At 47.9% G+C, this 20,280-nt stretch overlaps 1 protein-coding gene across 1 annotated transcript in view; it reads left to right on the top strand.

The window, feature by feature from the left end:
• Window positions 1-234: 234 nt before the first annotated feature.
• PTGIS (prostaglandin I2 synthase) overlaps window positions 235-20,280 on the top strand; it is a gene marked incomplete at its 5' end in the record, with an annotated part of 59,936 nt that continues 39,890 nt past the window's right edge. Inside the window, 2 exons of the mRNA XM_038750024.1 lie at window positions 235-326; window positions 13,927-14,050. Of these exons, the coding sequence (XP_038605952.1) occupies window positions 235-326; window positions 13,927-14,050 (216 nt within the window). The remainder of the gene's footprint in view (window positions 327-13,926; window positions 14,051-20,280) is intronic.

Genomic DNA, 20,280 nt, shown 5'->3' with positions numbered 1-20,280 from the left:
CCGCTGGAGGAAGCGAGAGGAGGAAGAGGGGAGGTGAAGGGGTGAAAGCTGCCAGGGAAGGGAGGAGAGGGCGGGACCAGAGGAGGAGAAAGAGGAGGAAAAGGAGGAGGAAAAGGAGGGAGTCACCTGGCTGCAGCTGGAGTCCCGTGGAGGAGCCGAAGGAGAAGAGCAGAAAGCAGAGGCGAGAAGAAGGACGGGGCCGGGGCCGGGGCCGGGGCCGGGCCCAGGGCTGCTGCCGCCGCCGCCGCCGCCATGCCGTGGGTGCTGCTGGCCGGGCTGCTGGCCGGCCTGCTCCTCCTGCTGCTCCTCTCCCGACGCCGGACACGGTGAGGACCACCCTCCCTTCCCCTTCGCCCTCCCCCCATCCTCCCCCTGCCTTCCTTCTCCCCTTCTACTCCCCTCCACCCCACTGTTCCTTGTCCTCTCCCTCTCTCCTCCACCTCACTGTCCCCTGTCATCTCCCTGTCCCCTCCGCACCCTGCCCTGTCCTGTCCCCTCCGCACACTGTCCCCTGTCCTCTCTCCTCCCCACGCTGTCCCCTGTCCCTCTCCCCTCCACCCTACTGTCCCCTTTTCTTTCCCTCTGCCCTCCACCCCACTGTCCCCCGTCCTCTCCTTCTCTCCTCCACCTCACTTTCCCCTGTCTTCTCCCACTCTCCTCCACTCCACTGTCCCCTGTCACCTCCCTCTCCCTTCCCCACGCTGTCCCCTGTCATCTCCCTCTCCCCTCCGCACACTGTCCCCTGTTCATTCCCTCTCCCCTCCCCCCACTGTCCCCTGTCCTCTCCCCTCCCCACGCTGTCCCCTGTCCCTCTCCCCTCCACCCCACTGTCCCCTGTTCTTTCCCTCTCCCCTCCACCCCACTGTCCCCCGTCCTCTCCTTCTCTCCTCCACCTAACTTTCCCCTGTCTTCTCCCACTCTCCTCCACCCCACTGTCCCCGTCACCTCCCTCTCCTTTCCCCACGCTGTCCCCTGTCATCTCCCTCTCCCCTCCGCACACTGTCCCGTTATTTCCATCTCCCCTCCCCACACTGTCCCCTGTCCTCTCCCCTCCCCACGCTGTCCCCTGTCCCTCTCCCCTCCACCCCACTGTCCCCTTTTCTTTCCCTCTCCCCTCCACCCCACTGTCCCCTGTCATCTCCCACTCTCCTCCACCCCACTGTCCCCATCATCTCCCTCTCCCCTCCCCACACTGTCCCCTGCCCTCTCCCTCTCCCCTCCCCACACTGTCCCCTGCCCTCTCCCTCTCCCCTCCACCCCACTGGCCCCTGTTCTCTCCCTCTCCCCTCCACCCCACTGTCCCGTTCGGTCTTTCCCTCTCCCCTCCACCCCCACTGTCCCCTGTCCGCTCCTTCTCTCCTCCACCTCACTTTCCCATCATCTCCCACTCCCCACCATCCTATTGTCCCCGTCCTCTCCTTCTCTCCTCCACCTCACTTTCCCCTGTCCTCTCCCTCTCCCTTTCCCACACTGTCCCCTGCCCTCTCCCTCTCTCCTCCCCACATTGTCCCCTGCCCTCTCCCCCTCCCCTCCCCACATTGTCCCCTGCCCTCTCCCTCTCCCCTCCCCACATTGTCCCCTGCCCTCTCCCTCTCCCCACACTGTCCCCTGCCCTCTCCCTCTCCCCTCCCCACACTGTCCCCTGCCCTCTCCCTCTCCCCTCCATCCCATTGGCCTCTGTTCTCTCCCTCTCCCCTCCACCCCACTGTCCCGTTCTTTCCCTCCCCACTCCCCCCCCGCTGTCCCCTGTCCGCTCCTTCTCTCCTCCACCTCACTTTCCCCTGTCACCTCCTACTCCCCTCCACCCCACCGTCCCCGTCATCTCCCTCTCCCTCCCCCACATTGTCCCCTGTCCTCTCCCTCTCCCCTCCCCACGCTGACCCCCGTTCTCTCCCTCTCCCCTCCACCCCACTGTCCCGTTCTTTCCCTCTCCCCCCCACCACTGTCCCCTGTCAGCTCTTCTCTCCTCCACCGCACTGTCCCCTGTCCTCTCCCTCTCCCCTCCACCCCAGTCCCCATCCTCTCCCTCTCCCCTTCAGCCACTCTCCCCTGCCCCTTTCCACTGCCCCCACCCCACTGTCCCCAGACCTTCTTTTTCCTCCTCCCTCTCTCCCATTCTCTTCTTTCCCACTCCCATTCCCCTTGGCCTTCTTCCCCCCTCTCTCCCCTCCGCTCCACTGTCTCCCCTCCCTCCCTCTCCCCCCGTGCCACCGCCCTCCCCAGCCTGGGGGCTCCGCGGGGCGCAGGGCCTGTTGCCCACCCTCTCTTCCCTGGCACTCTGTTCCCTGGGCCGGTTTCGGGCCAGCCGGCTGGCCCATCTCCATCCCCTCTATTCCCGGCCCGGCCAGGCTCCCAAAGGGAAGGGCGGTTACTCTGTCGGGGTGTCGTTGACCCTGGGGACGCTGCAGGCATCCTCTGAGCAGGGCTAGTGAGTCCTCTGGCCAGTGCTCTGCATATAGTAATTGCCCAGTAGAAAGGGGCCAGATTTCAGAATGTCCCCTCTCCCTCACAGAAACCCCCTCACCTCTCTCTATCCCCTCTCTCCATCCCCTTCCCCAAAGTCCAGCCACCCTTCCTGACCTCCCTCCCTGGGCTCCCCATGGTCAGAGAAGGTTAATCTGGTCCCTGAGGCTTGGGGGGTAAGTAAATTCCCCAGATACTGTGGATAGGTTCTGTGCCATAATAACAATAATAATAATGACAGTAATAATACCAATAATAATAATGATGGCATTTGTTAAGCGCTTACTAAGTGCAAAGCACTGTTCTAAGCACTGGGGAGGAAACAAGGTGATCAGATTGTCCCACGAGGGGCTCACAGTCTTAATCCCCATTTTGCAGATGAGGCAACTGAGGCACAGAGAAGCTAGGTGACTTGCCCAAGATCACACAGCTGACAATTGGCAGAGCCAGGATTTGAACCCATGGCCTTCTAGACTGTGAGCCCACTGTTGGGTAGGGACCGTCTCTATATGTTGCCAACTTGTACTTCCCAGGCGCTTAGTACAGTGCTCTGCACACAGTAAGTGCTCAATAAATACAATTGATTGATTGATTGATTGACCTCTGACTCCAAAGCCCAGGCTCTTTCTACAGAGCCATGCAGTATTTGTTAAGAGCTTACTATGTGCCAGGCACTGTACTGAGTGCTGGGGTAGATACAAGCAAATGGAGTTGGACACAGTCCCTGTACCACTTGAGGCTCACAGTCTCAATCCCCATTTTACAGATGAGGTAACTGAGGCACAGAGAAGTGAAATGACTTGCCCAAGGTCACACAGCAGACAAATGAGAAGCAGCATGGCTGAGAAGCAGCACGGCTCAGTGGAAAAGAGCCCAGGCTTTGGAGTCAGAGGTCATGGGTTCAAATCCCAGCTCCACCACTTGTCAGCTGTGTGACTTCGGGCAAGTCACTTAACTTCTCTATGCCTCAGTTACCTCATCTGTAAAATGGGGATTAAGACTGTGAGCCCCACATGGGACAACCTGACCACCTTGTAACCTCCCCAGTGCTTAGAACAGTGCTTTTCACATAGTAAGTGCTTAATAAATGCCATCATTATTATTATTATTAAATGGGGGAGCCGGGATTAGAATCCATGACCTTCTGACTCCCAGGGCCATGGTCTATCCACTATTGCCATGCTGCTTCTCATCCTGGGTCCAAGTACCCCCGGGAGATCACTATAATTCAACCTCTCCTATTGTCCCCCTCCAGCCACCCCCATCCATTCATTCATTCAATCATATTTATTGAGCACTTTCTGCGTGAAGAGCACTGTACTAAGCGCTTGGGAAAGTACAATATCACAATAAAACACTGACATCCAGGCTGGTGTTCCACAGACTCAGAGTTGCCCCAGGGGATTAATAATATTATTAATGATAGTTACGGAATTTGTTGAGCACTTACCACGTGCTTAGAACAGTGCCTTACACATAGTAAGCGCTTAACAAATGTCATTATTATTATTATTATTATTATGTGTCAAACACTGTTTTAGCATCTGGAGTAGGTAGAAGTCAATGAGGTCAGCCACAGTCCCTGTCCCACACTAGGTTCACAGTCTAAATCAGTGGCATTTACTGAGCACTTTCTATGTGCAGAACACTGTATTAAGCACTTGGGAGAGTACAACAGAGTTAGCAGACACATTCCCTACCCACAATGGGCTTATAGTCTAGCTAGGAGGGAGCCTCTAAATTGCTAGAACTGTGAGAAGGCTCCCCAATGGGTGGGAAGGGGGTCTCGAAGGAGAGATCTACCCCAAGGCCAAGCAACCCCCCTCCCTACAACCCTTGAGCTGAACCTGTTGGCTTGAGTCCAATCCAGCCCTGGACTCTGGGGACCAAAAATTTAAGGACAGAAAAGCAAGCTGTGTGCCTTGCAAGTACCTTCTCTGTGCTTTAATTTCCTCGACTATATAGCGGAGATTCAGTACCTGTTCTCCCTCCTATTGAGACTGTGAGTCTCAAGTGGGACAGAGACTGTGTCCAACCTGATAAACTTAAACCTGATCAACTGAAAGCTACCTCAGCACTTAAAGCAGGGCTTGATGCATAGTAAGCGCTTTGATGATAATAATAACCATGATAATAATAATAATGATAATAATAAAATAGCCTGCTCCGTATTCTTCCATCTGAGGCCTGTCAAAGCTCTGGTATCCCAAGATTGAGAAGTCACTCACCTCCCCCAGCTCTAGGGAACGTCCCACTGCCCCAACTCTGGGGGCAGGGCATGGGCGGTCTTTTTTTTTTTAATGGCATTTATTAAGCGTTTACTATGTGCAAAGCACTGTTCTAAGCGCTGAATAATGGCATTTGTTAAGCACTTACTATATGCAAAGCACTGTTCTAAGTACTGGGGGGATACAAGGGGATCAGGTTGTCCCACGTGGGGCTCACAGTCTTAATCCCCATTTTACAGATGAGGTAACAGGCTCAGAGAAGTTAAGTGACTTGCCCAATGTTACACAGCAGACATGTGGCGGAGTTGGGATTCGAATCCATGACCTCTGACTCCAAAGCCCGTGCTCCTTCCACTGAGCCACGCTGGTCTTGTCACTCTCAGCTCTGTACATCCCTGATTCCGTCATGAAGTCAGCCTCAGGCATCTGACCTCCTACTGGGGAATTTTCTCTCTAAATCACTGTTGGGATGGACCTAAAGTTGGCAATTCTAAGGCAAATTCACTTGTAACCCTCTTGACTAATGTCAGTGGCATTTTATCATTCATTCATTCATTCAATCATTCATTCATTCAATCATATTTATTGAGCGCTTATTGTGTGCAGAGCACTGTACTAAGCACTTGAAAAGTATAATTTGGTAACAGAGACAATCCCTACCCAACTATGGGCTCACAGTCTAGAAGGGGGAGACAGAGACAACAAAACAAGTAGACAGGCATAAATAGCATCAAAATAGATAAATAGAATTATAGATATATTCATTCAAAATATTTATTGAGCATTTACTGTGTGCAGAGCACTGTACTAAGTGCTTGATATATGCACATCATTAATAAAGTAAATAGAATAATATGTACAAATATACACAAGTGCTGTGGGACGGGGAAGGGGGTAGAGCAGAGGAAGGGAGCAGGGGCGATGGGGAGGGGAGGAGGAGCAGAGGTTAAGGGGGGCTCAGTCTGGGAAGGCCTCCTGGAGGAGGTGAGCTCTCAGTAGGGCTTTGAAGGGGGGAAGAGAGCTAGTTTGGCAGATGTGAGGAGAGAGGGTATTCCAGGCCAGAGGTAGGACGTGGGCCGGGGGTCGACGGTGGGACAGGCGAGAACGAGGCCCATTGAGGAGGTTAACAGTGGCAGAGGAGCGGAGGGCGCGGGCTGGGCTGGAGAAGGAGAGAAGGGAGGGGAGGTAGGAGGGGATGAGGTGATGGAGAGCTTTGAAGCCAATAGTGAGGAGTTTTTGCTCCATGTAAAGGTTGATGGACAAGCACTGGAGATTTTTGAGGAGGGGGGTGACATACCCACAGCATTTCTGTAGAAAGATAATCCGGGCAGCAGAGTGAAGTATAGACTGAAGCGGGGAGAGACAGGAGGATGGGAGATCAGAAATGAGCCTGATGCAGTAGTCCAGTCAGGATATGATGAGAGACGTCCAGTCGGGATATGATGAGAGGTGTCCAGTTGGGATATGATGAGAGACTGTACCAATAAGGTAGCGGTTTGGATGGAGAAGAGAGAGCAGATCTTGCAATGTCATGGAGGTGAGACCGGAAGGTTTTGTTAATGGATTGGTGGTGTGGGGTGAATGAGAGAGTGGAGTCAAGGATGACACCAAGGTTGTGGGCTTGTGAGACGGGAAGGATGGTAGTGCCGTCCACAGTGATGGGAAAGTCAGGGAGAGGACACGGTTTGGGAGGGATGTCAATCTTGGACATGTTGAGTTTTAGGTGGTGGGCGAACATCCAGGTGGAGATGTCCTGAAGGCAGGAGGAGATACAAGCCTGGAGGAGGGGAGAGAGAACAGGGAGGCGATGTAGATTTGGGTGACTTCTGCGTAGAGATGATTGTTGAAGCCATGGGAGCGAATGAGTTCACAAAGGGAGTGAGTATAGATGGAGAACAGAAGGGGACCAAAAACTGACCCTTGAGGAATCCCTACAGTTAGGGGATGGTGGGGAGGAGGAGCCCGTGAAGGAGACTGAGAATGAACAGCCAGAGAGCTAGGAGGAGAACCAGGAGAGGATGGAGTACATGAAGCCAAGGTCAGATAATGTGTTGAGGAGAAGAGGGTGGTCGACAGTGTCAAAGGCAGCTGAGAGGTTGAGGAGGATTAGGATGTAGTAGGAGCCATCAAACACTTACTATGGGCAGAGCCCCGTACTATGAGCTTGGGAGAGTAACTACCATCGAGTTGGAAGATACATTCCCTGCCCACAATAAACTTACAGTCTAGAGGTCTCCCTTAACGTGACTCCCTGAAAAGTCTCATGGAGAATTCTGCCTAATTCATTCTCATCAAATATTTGGTCTCTCCTTCTCCCCAGTGTCTCATTCCCCTATTCTGGTGTTCTTAAATGATTTACCATAAAGCACCAAGAAAACAGAAACATTTCTAAGTCTTTACTTGTGGATAAAATGTCGCCCATTAGATTTCTGTTGTCTTTGGATCAAATCACAAATTCCTCATGGGCAGAGTATTTTAGTTAAGTTCTTGCCCAGCACTGCCCGCACACTTGGGATGTGTTATTTGACTAACAGCCACGTATTCAGTTGGCAAGGAGGGAGAAGTATCCAGTACCTCCTACTTTCTGAAAGTCCTGGAGAATAATCATCACCCAATTCAGGTTTTTCTCAGCCGTTCATGTGGGATAAAGCTACGGTCTTGGTGGTCTTCTGGCTTTCTGATTGACTTTTGATTTGAGAGCCATTCCTGAATCTGCGGTTGACTCTATAATTGCTGTTCCCATGATCATGCTATTGAATTTTAATGATGGAGTACTGTATTAGAATGGCTATGTCATTTAGCAGTCAAAGCTCCCCTTTAGACTGTAAGCTCACTGTGGGCTGGGAATGTGTCTGTTATATTCTTACATTCATTCATTCATTCAATTGTATTTATTGAGCGCTTCCTGTGTGCAGAGCACTGTACTAAGCGCTTGGGAAGTACAAGTTGGCAACATATAGAGACGGTCCCTACCCAACAGTGGGCTCACAGTCTAGAAGGGGGAGACAGAGAACAAAACAAAACATATTAACAGAATAAAATAAATAGAATAAATATGTACAAGTAAAATAAATAGAGTAATACATACATAGAGTAATAAATACTCTCCCCAGCGCTTAGTACAGTACTCTGCGCACAATAACTGCTCAATTAATATAATTGATTGAATGGAATGTGAAAGACAACATTTTGAAAATTGAGTACTGGGTTGACATCTGCCTGCAGAAAAACGAAACAAAAAGTTCAAAATATCTGTACATATTTATGTGGCTATTTGATTATGCAACTAGATGGTGCTTTTATCCCCGATTTTTAGCATATTTGCAATGCCCGGGTCAATATTTTGGATCTTGGGAACGCATCAATGCAGCTTACATTAATTTCTCTAGGAATCTGAACTTCACTTAGCTTAGTATTCTTTCACATAATTCTCTATTTTCTGGGAGACTATTAAGGCACTTAATAAATTCTACTGAATGAAAGAACACAACGGGAGAGCAAGAGCTGGAAAGACTGGATCAATCTCCTGCCCCTGGAAAGAGTTACCATGTTAACTGATGGTATTTATTGACCACCTATTGTGTGCAGAGCCCTGTACTAAGTGCTTGGGAGAGTACAACAGAACTAAGAGATAGATGTGTGAACTCTGCCTTCAAGGAGCTTACCCTCTGTTTACTCATAAATTTTGAGATTGAATTCCCCTTGTTGACTCTGTCCCAGTTCCATTTGAGATCTCTCTTCAGCAACATGCACGAGTCAAACTGGGTTTTTTTTTAAATGGTATTTGATAAGGATTTACTATGTGTTTGACACTGTTTTAAGTACAGTGCTCTGCACACAGTAAGTGCTCAATAAATATGATTAAAAAAAAGCACTGGGGTAGATACAAGTTACCCCCTTCTAGACTGTGAGCCCACTGTTGGGTAGGGACCGTCTCTATATGTTGCCAACTTGTCCTTCCCAAGTGCTTAGTACAGTGCTCTGCACACAGTAAGCGCTCAATAAGTACGATTGATTGATTGATTGATTAATTTGGTCAGACACAGTCCCTGTCCCTCATGGGGCTCGCAGTCTAAGTAAGAGGGAGAACTGGAGTACTGAGGCATAGAGAAGTGAAGCGATTTTCCCAAAGTCACACTTCATTCATTCATTCATTCATTCAATCGTATTTATTGAGCCCTTACTGCATGCAGAGCACTGTACTAAGCACTTGGAAAGTACAACAGAGAAGCAGCGTGGCTCAGTGGAAAGAGCCCGGGCTTTGGAGTCAGAGGTCGTGGGTTCAAATCTCAGCTCCGCCAATTGTCAGCTGTGTGACTTTGGGCAAGTCACTTAACTTCTCTGGGCCTCAGTTCCCTCATCTGTAAAATGGGGATGAAGACTGTGAGCCCCCCGTGGGACAACCTGATCACCTTGTAACCCCCCAGTGCTTAGAACAGTGCTTTGCACTTAGTAAGCGCTTAATAAGTGCTATCATTATTGTACAGTTCAGCAACAGAGACAGTCCCTACCCAACAAGGGGCTCACAGTCTAGAAGGGGGGGAGACAGGCATCAAAACAAGTAAACAGGTATCAATAGCATCAGTATAAATAAATAGAATTATAGATATCTACACAACATTAATAAAATAAATAGAATAATAAATATGTACGTATATACACAAGTGCTGTGGGGCAGGGAGCGGGGTAGAGCAGAGGGAGGGAGTTGGGGCAATGGGGAGGGGAGGAGGAGCAGAGGAAAAGGGGGGCTTAGTTTCAGAAGGCCTCCTGGAGGAGGTGAGCTTTCAGTAGGGCTTTGAAGGTCAGTAAGCATTTGGCAGAGCCGGGATTAGAACCCACATCCTCTGACTCCCAGTTCCGTGCTCTATTCCCAGGCCCGTGATCTAGGCTCGCGGATGCTCCTCTTCCCCACAAGCGTCTCCTTCCCACATTCCTGGAAGGGAATCCTTCTTGCCGGTGATGACCCATTGCTTGGCTGGGGAGTCCCGAGTGGAAAAGGAAAGTTGAAGGGTGGTTCCCAGTGAGCTCAGGAAGGCCCCAGGCCCTGTGACACACACACACACACACACACACACACACACACACCCTCCTCCTCCTCCCCCCCCGGCCAAATCTTGGAATTCCTCTTATGTAGAGCTTCATTCATTCAGTTCATACTACCAGTCAATCAGTAGTATTATCTGAGAGCCTCCCGGGCTTTGGGAGAGTGCATGAAAGGTAAAGGAGATAATAATAATAATGATGGCATTTATTAAGCGCTTACTATGTGCAAAGCACTGTTCTAAGCGCTGAAATAATAATGATAGCATTTATTAAGCGCTTACTGTGTGCAAAGCACTGTTCTAAGCGCTGAAATAATAATGATAGCATTTATTAAGTGCTTACTGTGTGCAAAGCACTGTTCTAAGTGCTGGGATAATAATGATAGCATTTATTAAGCGCTTACTGTGTGCAAAGCACTGTTCTAAGTGCTGGAATAATAATGATAGCATTTATTAAGCGCTTACTGTGTGCAAAGCACTGTTCTAAGCGCTGGAATAATAACGATAGCATTTATTAAGCACTTACTGTGTGCAAAGCACTGTTCTAAGCGCTGGAGAGGTTACAAGGTGATCAGGTTGTCCCACGGTGGGGCTCACAGTCTTCATCCCCATGTTACAGATGAGGTAACTGAGGCACAGAGAAGTCAAGTGACTTGCCCAAAGTCACACAGCTGGCAACTGAGATGATCCGGGCCCTTGCCATCGAATCAACTTGCCATCGAATGGGGAAGGCAGGTAGACAGAAATTGTAATTAGAGCGGGAACAGAGGAAGGAGCCTGGGCATCAGAGAATTTGGGTTCCAATCCCAGCTCTACCACTCAACTCGTACGTGACCTGGGCTTTTGATTCCTCCTCTGTGGAAAGGAGATTCAGTACATGTTCTCCCTCTTATTTAGACTGTGAACGCCTTGTGGGACAGGGATGGGGTCCAACCTGATTAACCTTTTTCTACCCCAGAGCTCAGTGCAGTCCTTGGTGCAGAGTAAGTGCTAAACAAATACCACAGTTAGGAGGAATAATAAAGGCCTACTCTACTGGTCTACGCAACTGGTAACACTTAGAGTATGGAAAAATAAATAAATGGGATTTTTAAATTGATACATACCCTTAAAGGCATGTGTCTTTCATTCATTCAATCATATTTATTGAGCGCTTACTATGTGCAGAGCACTGAACTAAGTGTTTGGGAGAGTACAGTATAACAACAGACACATTCCCAACCCATAATGAGCTTACAGTCTAGAGGGAGAATTTGATGGCCATCATTCAGCTGCTCTCTGTCTTACAGTGTCCACTGATGGCACAACATTGGACTTGAAATGCCTCTTTTCTACTTCTCCCTCCTACAACTGAATGTGGAAAAAAGTTGATCGAGATTGTTTTCTGATAGCTCAGGGAGAGAGCAGGGGTGATTGTGGGTGTTCTGGGGACAAAAACTGCTCAATAAATACGATTGAACGAATGAATGAATGAAAAGGTGGTCAAAAGTCACCAGGCAACCTATTTCCGGCTCCCAGGTTGACATCAAAATAATAACCACAATAAAATTTGTTAAGCACTTACTACAAGCCAAACACTGAGCTAAGCACTAGGGTAGATCCAAGATAATGAGATCACATACAGCCCCTGTCAAGCAGAGCAGCCTAGTAAATAGAGCACAGACATGGGAGTCAGAAGGACCTGGTTCTAATCCTGGCTCTTCCACTTATCTGCTGGGTGACCTTGGGCAAGTCACTTCACTTTCTCGGGCCTCAGCTACCTCATCTGTAAAATGGGGATGAAGACTGTGAGCCCCATGGGGGACATGGACTGTGTCTGATGAGCTTGTATCCACCCCCGTGTTCAGAGCAGTGCTTGGCACATAATAACGATAATAATAATGGCATTTATTAAGCACTTACTATGTGCAAAGCACTGTTCTAAGCACTGGGGAGGGTACAAGGTGATCAGGTTGCCCCACGGGGAGCTCACAGTCTTCATCCCCATTTTACAGATGAGGTAACTGAGGCATAGAGAAGTGAAGTGACTTGCCCAGAGTCCCACAGCTGACAAATGGTGGAGCCGGGATTTGAACCCATGACCTCTGACTCCAAAGCCTGGGCTCTTTCCACTGAGCCATGCTGTTTCTCAATGGGGCTCACAGTCTTAATCCCCACTTTACAGATGAGGTAACTGAGGCATAGAGAATAATAATATTCATTCATTCATTCAATCATATTTATTGAGCGCTTACGGTGTGCAGAGCACTGTACTAAGCACTTGGGAAGTCCAAGTTGGCAACATATAGAGACAGTCCCTACCCAACAGTGGGCTCACAGTCTAGAAGGGGGAGACAGAGAACGAAACAAAACATATTAACAAAATAAAATAAATAGAAAGAATATGTATAAATAAAATAGAGTAATAAATACGTACAAGCATATATGCATATATACAGGTGCTGTGGGGAGGGGAAGGAGGTAAGGTGGTGGGGAGGGGGAGAAGGGTTGAACCCATGATCTCTGACTCCAAAGCCCGTGCTCTTTCCACTGAGCCGCACTGCTTCTCTATGTTAAGCACATAGTAAGTGTGTAACAAATTACCGTTAAAAAAAAATACCTGTGCCCCTTTGACCGATGAGGAAACTAAGATCACAGAGGTTAAGTGACTTGCCCAGTCACACAGAAGGCTAGTGACAGAGCCAGAGCTCCCAAATCCTGACCTCGAGCTGTTTCAACTAGACTTCGCCCAAGTGCTTTGACTATCGGGCAAATCGCTGATAGAGCAGCATTTCCTACAGAGGTGGGAAGACTCACTGCATCCACTAACTGGCAGCTCCCTGACATCATCTGACTTGCTTCATTCTTTAACAAGCTTTCCACACTGGCATCTGGGAGGAATCCTCCCTTTGTGAGACGCAACGGAGCAGCGTCAGGTGAAGCAGGGCCCGGAGGGTGGGTTGCATCACCACACCTGGGGCTTAAAGGGGTTGGTGAGAGTGAAACTGAGCCCCCTCCTTCCTCTCCCCCTCCTCCCCATCCCCCCTGCCTTACCTCCTTCCCCTCCCCACAGCACCTGTATATATGTTTGTATGTATTTATTACTCTATTTTACTTGCACATATTTATTCTATTTATTTTATTTGGTTAATATGTTTTGTTTTGTTGTTCATCTCCCCCTTCTAGACTGTAAGCCCACTGTTGGGTAGGGACCGTCTCTATATGTTGCCAAATTGGACTTCCCAAGCGCTTAGTACAGTGCTCTGCACACAGTAAGAGCTCAATAAATACGATTGAATGAATAAAAGAATGAATGGCGAGGGCCAGTGCTGCTCCGCTGGGGCGTCTAGGAGATCGGGGTTCTAGTCCCACCATCGTGAAACTGATGATATGTTGCCAACTTGTACTTCCCGAGTGCTTAGTACAGTGCTCTGCACATGGTAAGTGCTCAATAAATACGATTGAATGAATGAATGATGAAGTACTGGATGGATCTAAGGAAAGGAATCTCTTAAGTGCTTTCATTCCTATGTTCGGGGAGGAGGCTTGGAAGACATGTGTTTTATGCCTTACTAAAAGTAAGGCCTTGTCTGACCAAGCCTGCCGTTTCCTCCTTTCCCGCTTCCTCCTGCATCACTCTTGCACTCGGATTTGCATCTATCGTTCACCCCTCCCTCAGCCCCACGGCACTTATGTCCATATCCATAATTTATTTATTTATAATAGTGTCTATCTCCACCTCTAGACCGTAAACTCCTTATGGGCAGGGAACATGTCCACCAATTCTGCCGTATTTTACTCTCCCAATCACTTAATACAGTACTCTGCACGCAGTAAGTGCTCAATAAATAAGATTGGATGATTGCTAGAAGCAGCATGGCTTAGTGCCAAGAGCCTGGGCCTTGGAGACAGACGACGTGGGTTCTAATCCCGGCCACTTGCCTGCTGCTTGATAATAATAATGATAGTAATGGCATTTATTATGCATTTACTATGTGCAAAGCCCTGTTCTCTTGGACAAGTCACTTGCCTTCTCCGTGCCTCAGTTTTCTCATCTATAAAATGGAGATTAAAATACCTGTTCTCTCTCTCCTTTCGACTGTGAGCCCCAAGTGGGCCAGGGTCGGAGCTGCTTATCTTGCATCTACCCCAGTGTTTGGCACATAGTAAGCCCTAAACCGACGATTATTGTCAACATTATTATTGTGTTCCAGTCATCCCGGAGAACCCCCGCTGGACAGAGGTCTCATTCCTTGGTTGGGACACGCCTTGGAATTTGGCAAAGATGCAGCCCAATTTCTCTCCCGGATGAAGCAGAAACACGGGGATATCTTCACTGTGAGTATTTGCTGGCTTGGGGTCGGGAAACCAGGAAGGGGACAAGAGGCCAGGGGGTTTGTGGTGCCATCCTGACACCAGCCTGGTGACACATTCAGCCGTCAGCAGGAGTTAACAAAATACTCAGCCTTAGGAGACCGTCTGCTCTGTGCGGAGAGCTTTTATGAGAATCCAAGACTCCGCATGCAACCTGACCATTCCAAGGTAGAAACGTATCACTGTTTACTTTTCTGGTCTTGGCTGAAATCCTGCCTCTTGCTCTTCTCTCCCTGACAGTTTGCACCGCTCTCTGTTTTCCATCTAGCTTTTCTCCGCAAGCTCTCTTGGCTTCCGCTGCCTCCCCTGCTCCCCGACCCTGTGTTCTCCATGAGGAGTTTTTCTCCTGCCTCAATCAATCAATCAATCATATTTATTGAGCGCTTACTGTGTGCAGAGCACTGTACTAAGCGCTTGGGAAGTACAAATTGGCAACATATAGAGACAGTCCCTACCCAACAGTGGGCTCACAGTCTAAAAGGGGGAGACAAAACCAAACATACTAACAAAATAAAATAAATAGAATAGATATGTACAAGTAAAATAAATAAATAAATAGAGTAATAAATTTCTCTCTCCCTCCCTGCTGCCTAGTTGCCTTGGATGGGGTTCCTGACATAGTTGCCTTGGATGGGATTCCTGGCATGGGCTCCCGATGCCATTTCCAGTGAGGGGAAGGCCGAGGAGGCAAAGGGAGGGTGTGGAGAGGCAGGAGAGAGATGCACCAATCAACCAATCAATCAGTCGTATTTATTGAGCGCTTACTGTGTGCAGAGCACTGTACTAAGCGCTTGGGAAGTACAAGTTGGCAACATCTAGAGACAGTCCCTACCCAACAGTGGGCTCACAGTCTAAAAGGAGAAGCTCTGAAGCTCTGAGCGAAGGCCCAGCCAGTGACACACTTGGAGAACACTTAGAGTCAGAGACCACTACGCAGACCCAGAGAGGAGAGAGAAAAGAAAAAGATTGGAAAGCAAAACCTCAAGCCATGCTAGAAGACATTCTGTGTGGGCTGCTGGAAAAAATAATGGAGGCAGACCAGATAGGTATGGCTTTCTCTTTGACCTTCCCCTGGCCTGGAATGCCCTCCCTCCGCACATCCACCAAGCTAGCTCTCTTCCTCCCTTCAAAGCCCTACTGAGAGCTCACCTCCTCCAGGAGGCTTTCCCAGACTGAGCCCCCTTTTCCCTCTCCTCCTCCCCATCCCCCCCAGCCGACCTCCCTCCCCTCCCCACAGCACTTGTGTATATATATTTGTACAGATTTATTACTCTATTTTACTTGTACATATTTACTATTCTATTTATTTTGTTAATGATGTGCATATAGCTTTAATTCTATTTGTTCTGATGATTTTGACACCTGTCTACATGTTTTGTTTTGATGTCTGTCTCCCCCTTCTAGACTGTGAGCCCATCGTCGGGTAGGGACCGTCTCTATATGTTGCCGATTTGTACTTCCCATGTGCTTAGTACAGTGCTCTGCACACAGTGAGCGCTCAATAAGTACGATTGAATACATGAAATGAATGAGAAAAGGCTTCAGACAGAATAAGCGTGGCTCACTGGAATGAGCCTGGGCTTTGGAGTCAGAGGTCATGGGTTCAAATCCTGACTCTGCCAATTGTCAGCTGTGTGACTTTGGGCAAGTCACTTAACTTCTCTGTGCCTCATTTACCTCATCTGTGAAATGGAGGTTAAGACTGTGAGCCCCACATGGGACAATGTGATCACCTTGTAACCTCCCCAGTGCTTAGAACAGTGCTTTGCACATAGTAAGCGCTTAATAAATGCCATTATTATTATTATTATTATAAGCAGATGCAAGTGCCCAAATGGGAAAATTGTGAGGACACAAGTGTGCACTTGGCATGGAAGGGATAGTTCATTTTTTAAAAAATATGGTGTTTGTTAAGCATTTACTATGTGCCAGACACAGTTCTGAGCACTGGGGTAGACACACGTTTATCAGATTGGACACAGTCCATGTCCCACAAGGGCTCACAGTCTTAATCCCCATTTTGCAGTTGAGGTAACTGAGGCCCAGAGAAGTGAAAAGACTTGTCTAAAGTCCCACAGCAGACAAGTGGCGGAGCCGGGATTAGGACCCCAGTCCTTCTAACTCCCAGGCCCGGGCTCTACTCACTAGGCAACACTAGTTCTCATTGATTCATTGATTACGGGTCTTTCCCATTTCACCCAGACACGGGAGCTATACGATTGTCCTTCATGTCCAAAGACACCGCTGGTGGTGGGAGGTGGAGGCAGGTGGGGTGGAGGAGGGTGTGTGTGTGTGTAAAGGCCAATGCAGGATTCACAGTCCCAGCCATATTGGGCACTCCAACAGGCTGTCCCTCCTTGTGTCATCATGCTTAATGTTTGCAATACCTCCTGCTGCTGCTTTCTCTTTGGCCTCCTTGATTTTCGTTCCTCACCGAGCTTTGGCTCGAAGAGAGTTACTTCCTCCTTGATGGCAGTATGCCATGCTGGTCTGCCTTCGGCAACTGACTCCCAGTTTTCGGCTGGGTTGTCGTGTTGGGTTTGAGGTTCTGCTTTGTTATGACTAGGATGCACAATAATGTCACACCTCAAAAAAACTAGAGAGAGAAAACGTAAAGTAAGCAGACTTTTTCTTCAGACTTTCACCCTAAAATGTAGACATCTTTTGGCTCCCAAAGATGGGGAAAATGACCTCAACACAGGTCAGTGCCATAGCTGTACTGACCAAAGAGCTCCCAGCACCTTCTCCAGGAGAAGACGACCATATCCTTGGCAGGCTTCATGGGCTGGGGCACTCCCTCTTCCAGCTTCGTGGGGTTTTCCCCTTCCCAATGCCCACCAGTTTTCAAGAGCCAGTCCAGAGAGCACCCAACAGTCCGTCGATTAGTCAGTCACATTTATTGACAGGCAATTACTCACTCCTCCTTCAAAGCCTTATTGAAAGCCCATCTCCTCCAAGAGGCCTTCTCTGACTTAAGCCCTCCTTTCCTCTTCTCCCTCTCCCTTCTGCATCATCCTGTATATATGTATATATGTTTGTACATATTTATTACTCTATTTTACTTGTACATATCTATTCTATTTATTTTATTTTGTTAGTATGTTTGGTTTTGTTCTCTGTCTCCCCTTTTAAGACTGTGAGCCCACTGTTGGGTAGGGACTGTCTCTATAAGTTGCCAACTTGGACTTCCCAAGCGCTTAGTACAGTGCTCTGCACACAGTAAACGCTCAAATACGACTGATTGATTGATCCTGATTTTTTCCCTTCATTCATCCCCCTTCCCATCCCCACAGCACTGAAGTACACATCTGTAATTTACTTATATTAATGTCGGTCTAGACGGTAAGCTTGTTGTGGGCAGGGAATGTGTCTGTTTACTGTTATATTGTAGTGTCCCAAACACTTAGGACAGTGCTCTGCACATGGTAAGCGCCCAATAAATTTGATTGAAAGAATAAAAGTATGAATTGATCACTTACTGTGTGCAGAATATTGTACGAAGCGCTTGGGAACGTACAATATAACAGTAAAGAGTGTGCTTCTCATTGGGCCATGAGGACTCTTGTAAGGGGAGTTATTGGAAACCCATAATGAGCCAAGGTCATGAACGTTTGGGGGTGACATGCCTGAGGCAGGAATTGTTGCCCTCCGAGCTATCTTGGCAACCTCCACTGTGAGCAGTTCTTCTTGGTAACTCCCTTCTGCTTAGAAAGGGAGGGAAGAGCCTGCCAACGTGACCCCTCTGCAATTCCTTCTGTAAACAGTTAAGAAGACTCATAAACCCTGGGAGTGGAGGATTTCAAATGATTTCCACTGGACTGGGGCCCCGGGACCAAACAGGCACTACCAGTGGTCCTCAGGCTGCAATAACAACACTAATCCAGCCTCCATGACTGCTCCAGAGAATCTGGCGATTCTTTTTTTTTTATTGGGGCTTGTTTAGCTCTTACTCCGTGCCTGGCAGTGGACTGAGTGCTGGAATAGATACAAGCTAATTAAGTTGGACACTGCCCCTGTCCCCCATGGGGCTCACAGTCTTAATCCCCATTTTACAGATGAGGTAACTGAGGTCATTTGCCCAAGGACACACAACAGACAAGTGGTGGAGCTGGGATTAGATGACTCCCAGGCTTGTCCATTAGGCCGTGTTGCTTCTCCATAACTTAATAGCTTTTTTTTTTTTCAGGGCATTTGTTCAGTATTCACTATATGCAAGATGAGGTATCTAGGCAATAGATAGATTGATAGACTGTACTATGTAGCAATATAGTTTATGCACAATATAGTATCTACATATTCAATCATATTTATTGAGTGCTCACTGTGTGCAAAGCACTTTACTAAGCATTTGGGAGAGTACAATATAATAATAAGCAGACACATTACCTGCCCACAATGATCTTACATATATGTATGGTATATGTATGGCATATGCATGTGTGTGTGTATATATATATATTGTGTAGTACATAATATATGCGTGTATATATATATATATAATGCAGTACATAATCTGTGTATGTGTATATATGTGTATATGTGTGCACATACATATATATGGTAGATATACCATATATGTATGGTATGTGTATGTATATATATTATGTAGTATATATGTGCATTCATTCATTCATTCAATGGTACACATACCATATATGTATGGTATATGTATGTATATATATTATGTAGTATATATATATGTATATGTGTACATATGTTCATATATGGTACATATACCATATATGTATGGTATACGTATGTATATATATTGTGTAGTACATACTTAGCTAGCAATACATATAGTAATATATATTATATTACTATGTATATAGTTATACATATAGTAATAATAATAATGATGGCATTTCTTAAGCACTTACTATGTGCAAGCACTGTTCTAAGCACTGGGGCAGATACAAGGCGATCAGGTTGTCCCACGTGGGGCTCACAGTCTTAATCCCCATTTTACAGATGAGGTAACCGAGGCACAGAGAAGTTAAGTGACTTGCCCAAGGTCACACAGCTGACAATTGGCAGAGCCGGGATTTGAACCCATGACCTCTGACTCCCAAGCCCGGGCTCTTTCCATCGAGCCACGCTGCTTCTCTTAATATGTAGTATATTACAGATGAGGTAACTGAGGCACGGACAAGTGAAGTGACTTACCCAAGGTCACACAGCAGAGAAGTGGCAGAGCTGGGATTCTAGGCCTGTGCTCTTTCCACTAGATCATGCTGCTTCTCAATACTGCTGGATTCTCAGCCCCCCACGATTTAGTGGATGGAGCATGGGCCTGAGAGTTAGAAGGTTATTGGCTCTAATCCCATCTCTGCTACTTGTCCGCTGTGTGCCTTGGGCAAGTCACATCACTTCTCTGGGCCTCAGTTACCTCATTTGTAAACTGGGGAATGAGACTGTGACCCCCATGTGGGACAGGGGCTGTGTCCAACTGGATTTGCTGGAAAAACCTCAGCGCTGAGTACAGTGCCTGCCACATAGTAAGTGCTTAACAAATGCCACAATTACTATTATTATTATTATTATTATTATTATTACGCAGCAGCCCCCCCTTCCTTCTTTTTGCACCCCACATCCGCTGCCACTCTGAGAGGCTTCTGGGCAGTTACTTGGTGGCAGAGCAGGGAGGAGGAAGGGGCAAGTAGGGGACTCTAAGTTCATTGTGGTCAGGTTCTGTTGCTATATTGTTAATAATAATAATAAATAATGTTGGTATTTGTTAAGCACTTACTATGTGCCAAGCACTGTACTAAGTGCTGGGGTGGATACAAGGTAATCAGGTTGTCCCACGGGGCGTTCACAGTCTTCATCCCCATTTTACAGATGAGGAAACTGAGGTCCAGAGAAGTTAAGTGGCTTGCCCAAAGTCACCCAGCTGACAAGTGGCGGAGCCGGGATTTGAACCCACGACCTCTGACTCCAAAGCTTACTATGTGCCAAGCACTGTTCTAAGTGCTGGGGTGGATGCAAGGTAATCAGGTTGTCCCACGGGGGGCTCACAGTCTTCATCCCCATTTTACAGATGAGGGAACTGAGGTCCAGAGAAGTTAAGTGACTTGCCCAAAGTCACCCAGCTGACAAGTGGCGGAGCCGGGACTTGAACCCACGACCTCTGACTCCAAAGCCCGGGCTCTTTCCATTGAGCCACGCTGCTTCCCCAAGTGCTTAGTACAGTG

The sequence above is a fragment of the Tachyglossus aculeatus genome, chromosome 8 (genome assembly GCF_015852505.1).
Source record: "Tachyglossus aculeatus isolate mTacAcu1 chromosome 8, mTacAcu1.pri, whole genome shotgun sequence".
Taxonomy (NCBI): domain Eukaryota; kingdom Metazoa; phylum Chordata; class Mammalia; order Monotremata; family Tachyglossidae; genus Tachyglossus; species Tachyglossus aculeatus.
The sequence above is the reverse complement of the archived record's forward strand: the minus strand, read 5'-3'. Positions and strand labels throughout refer to the sequence as shown.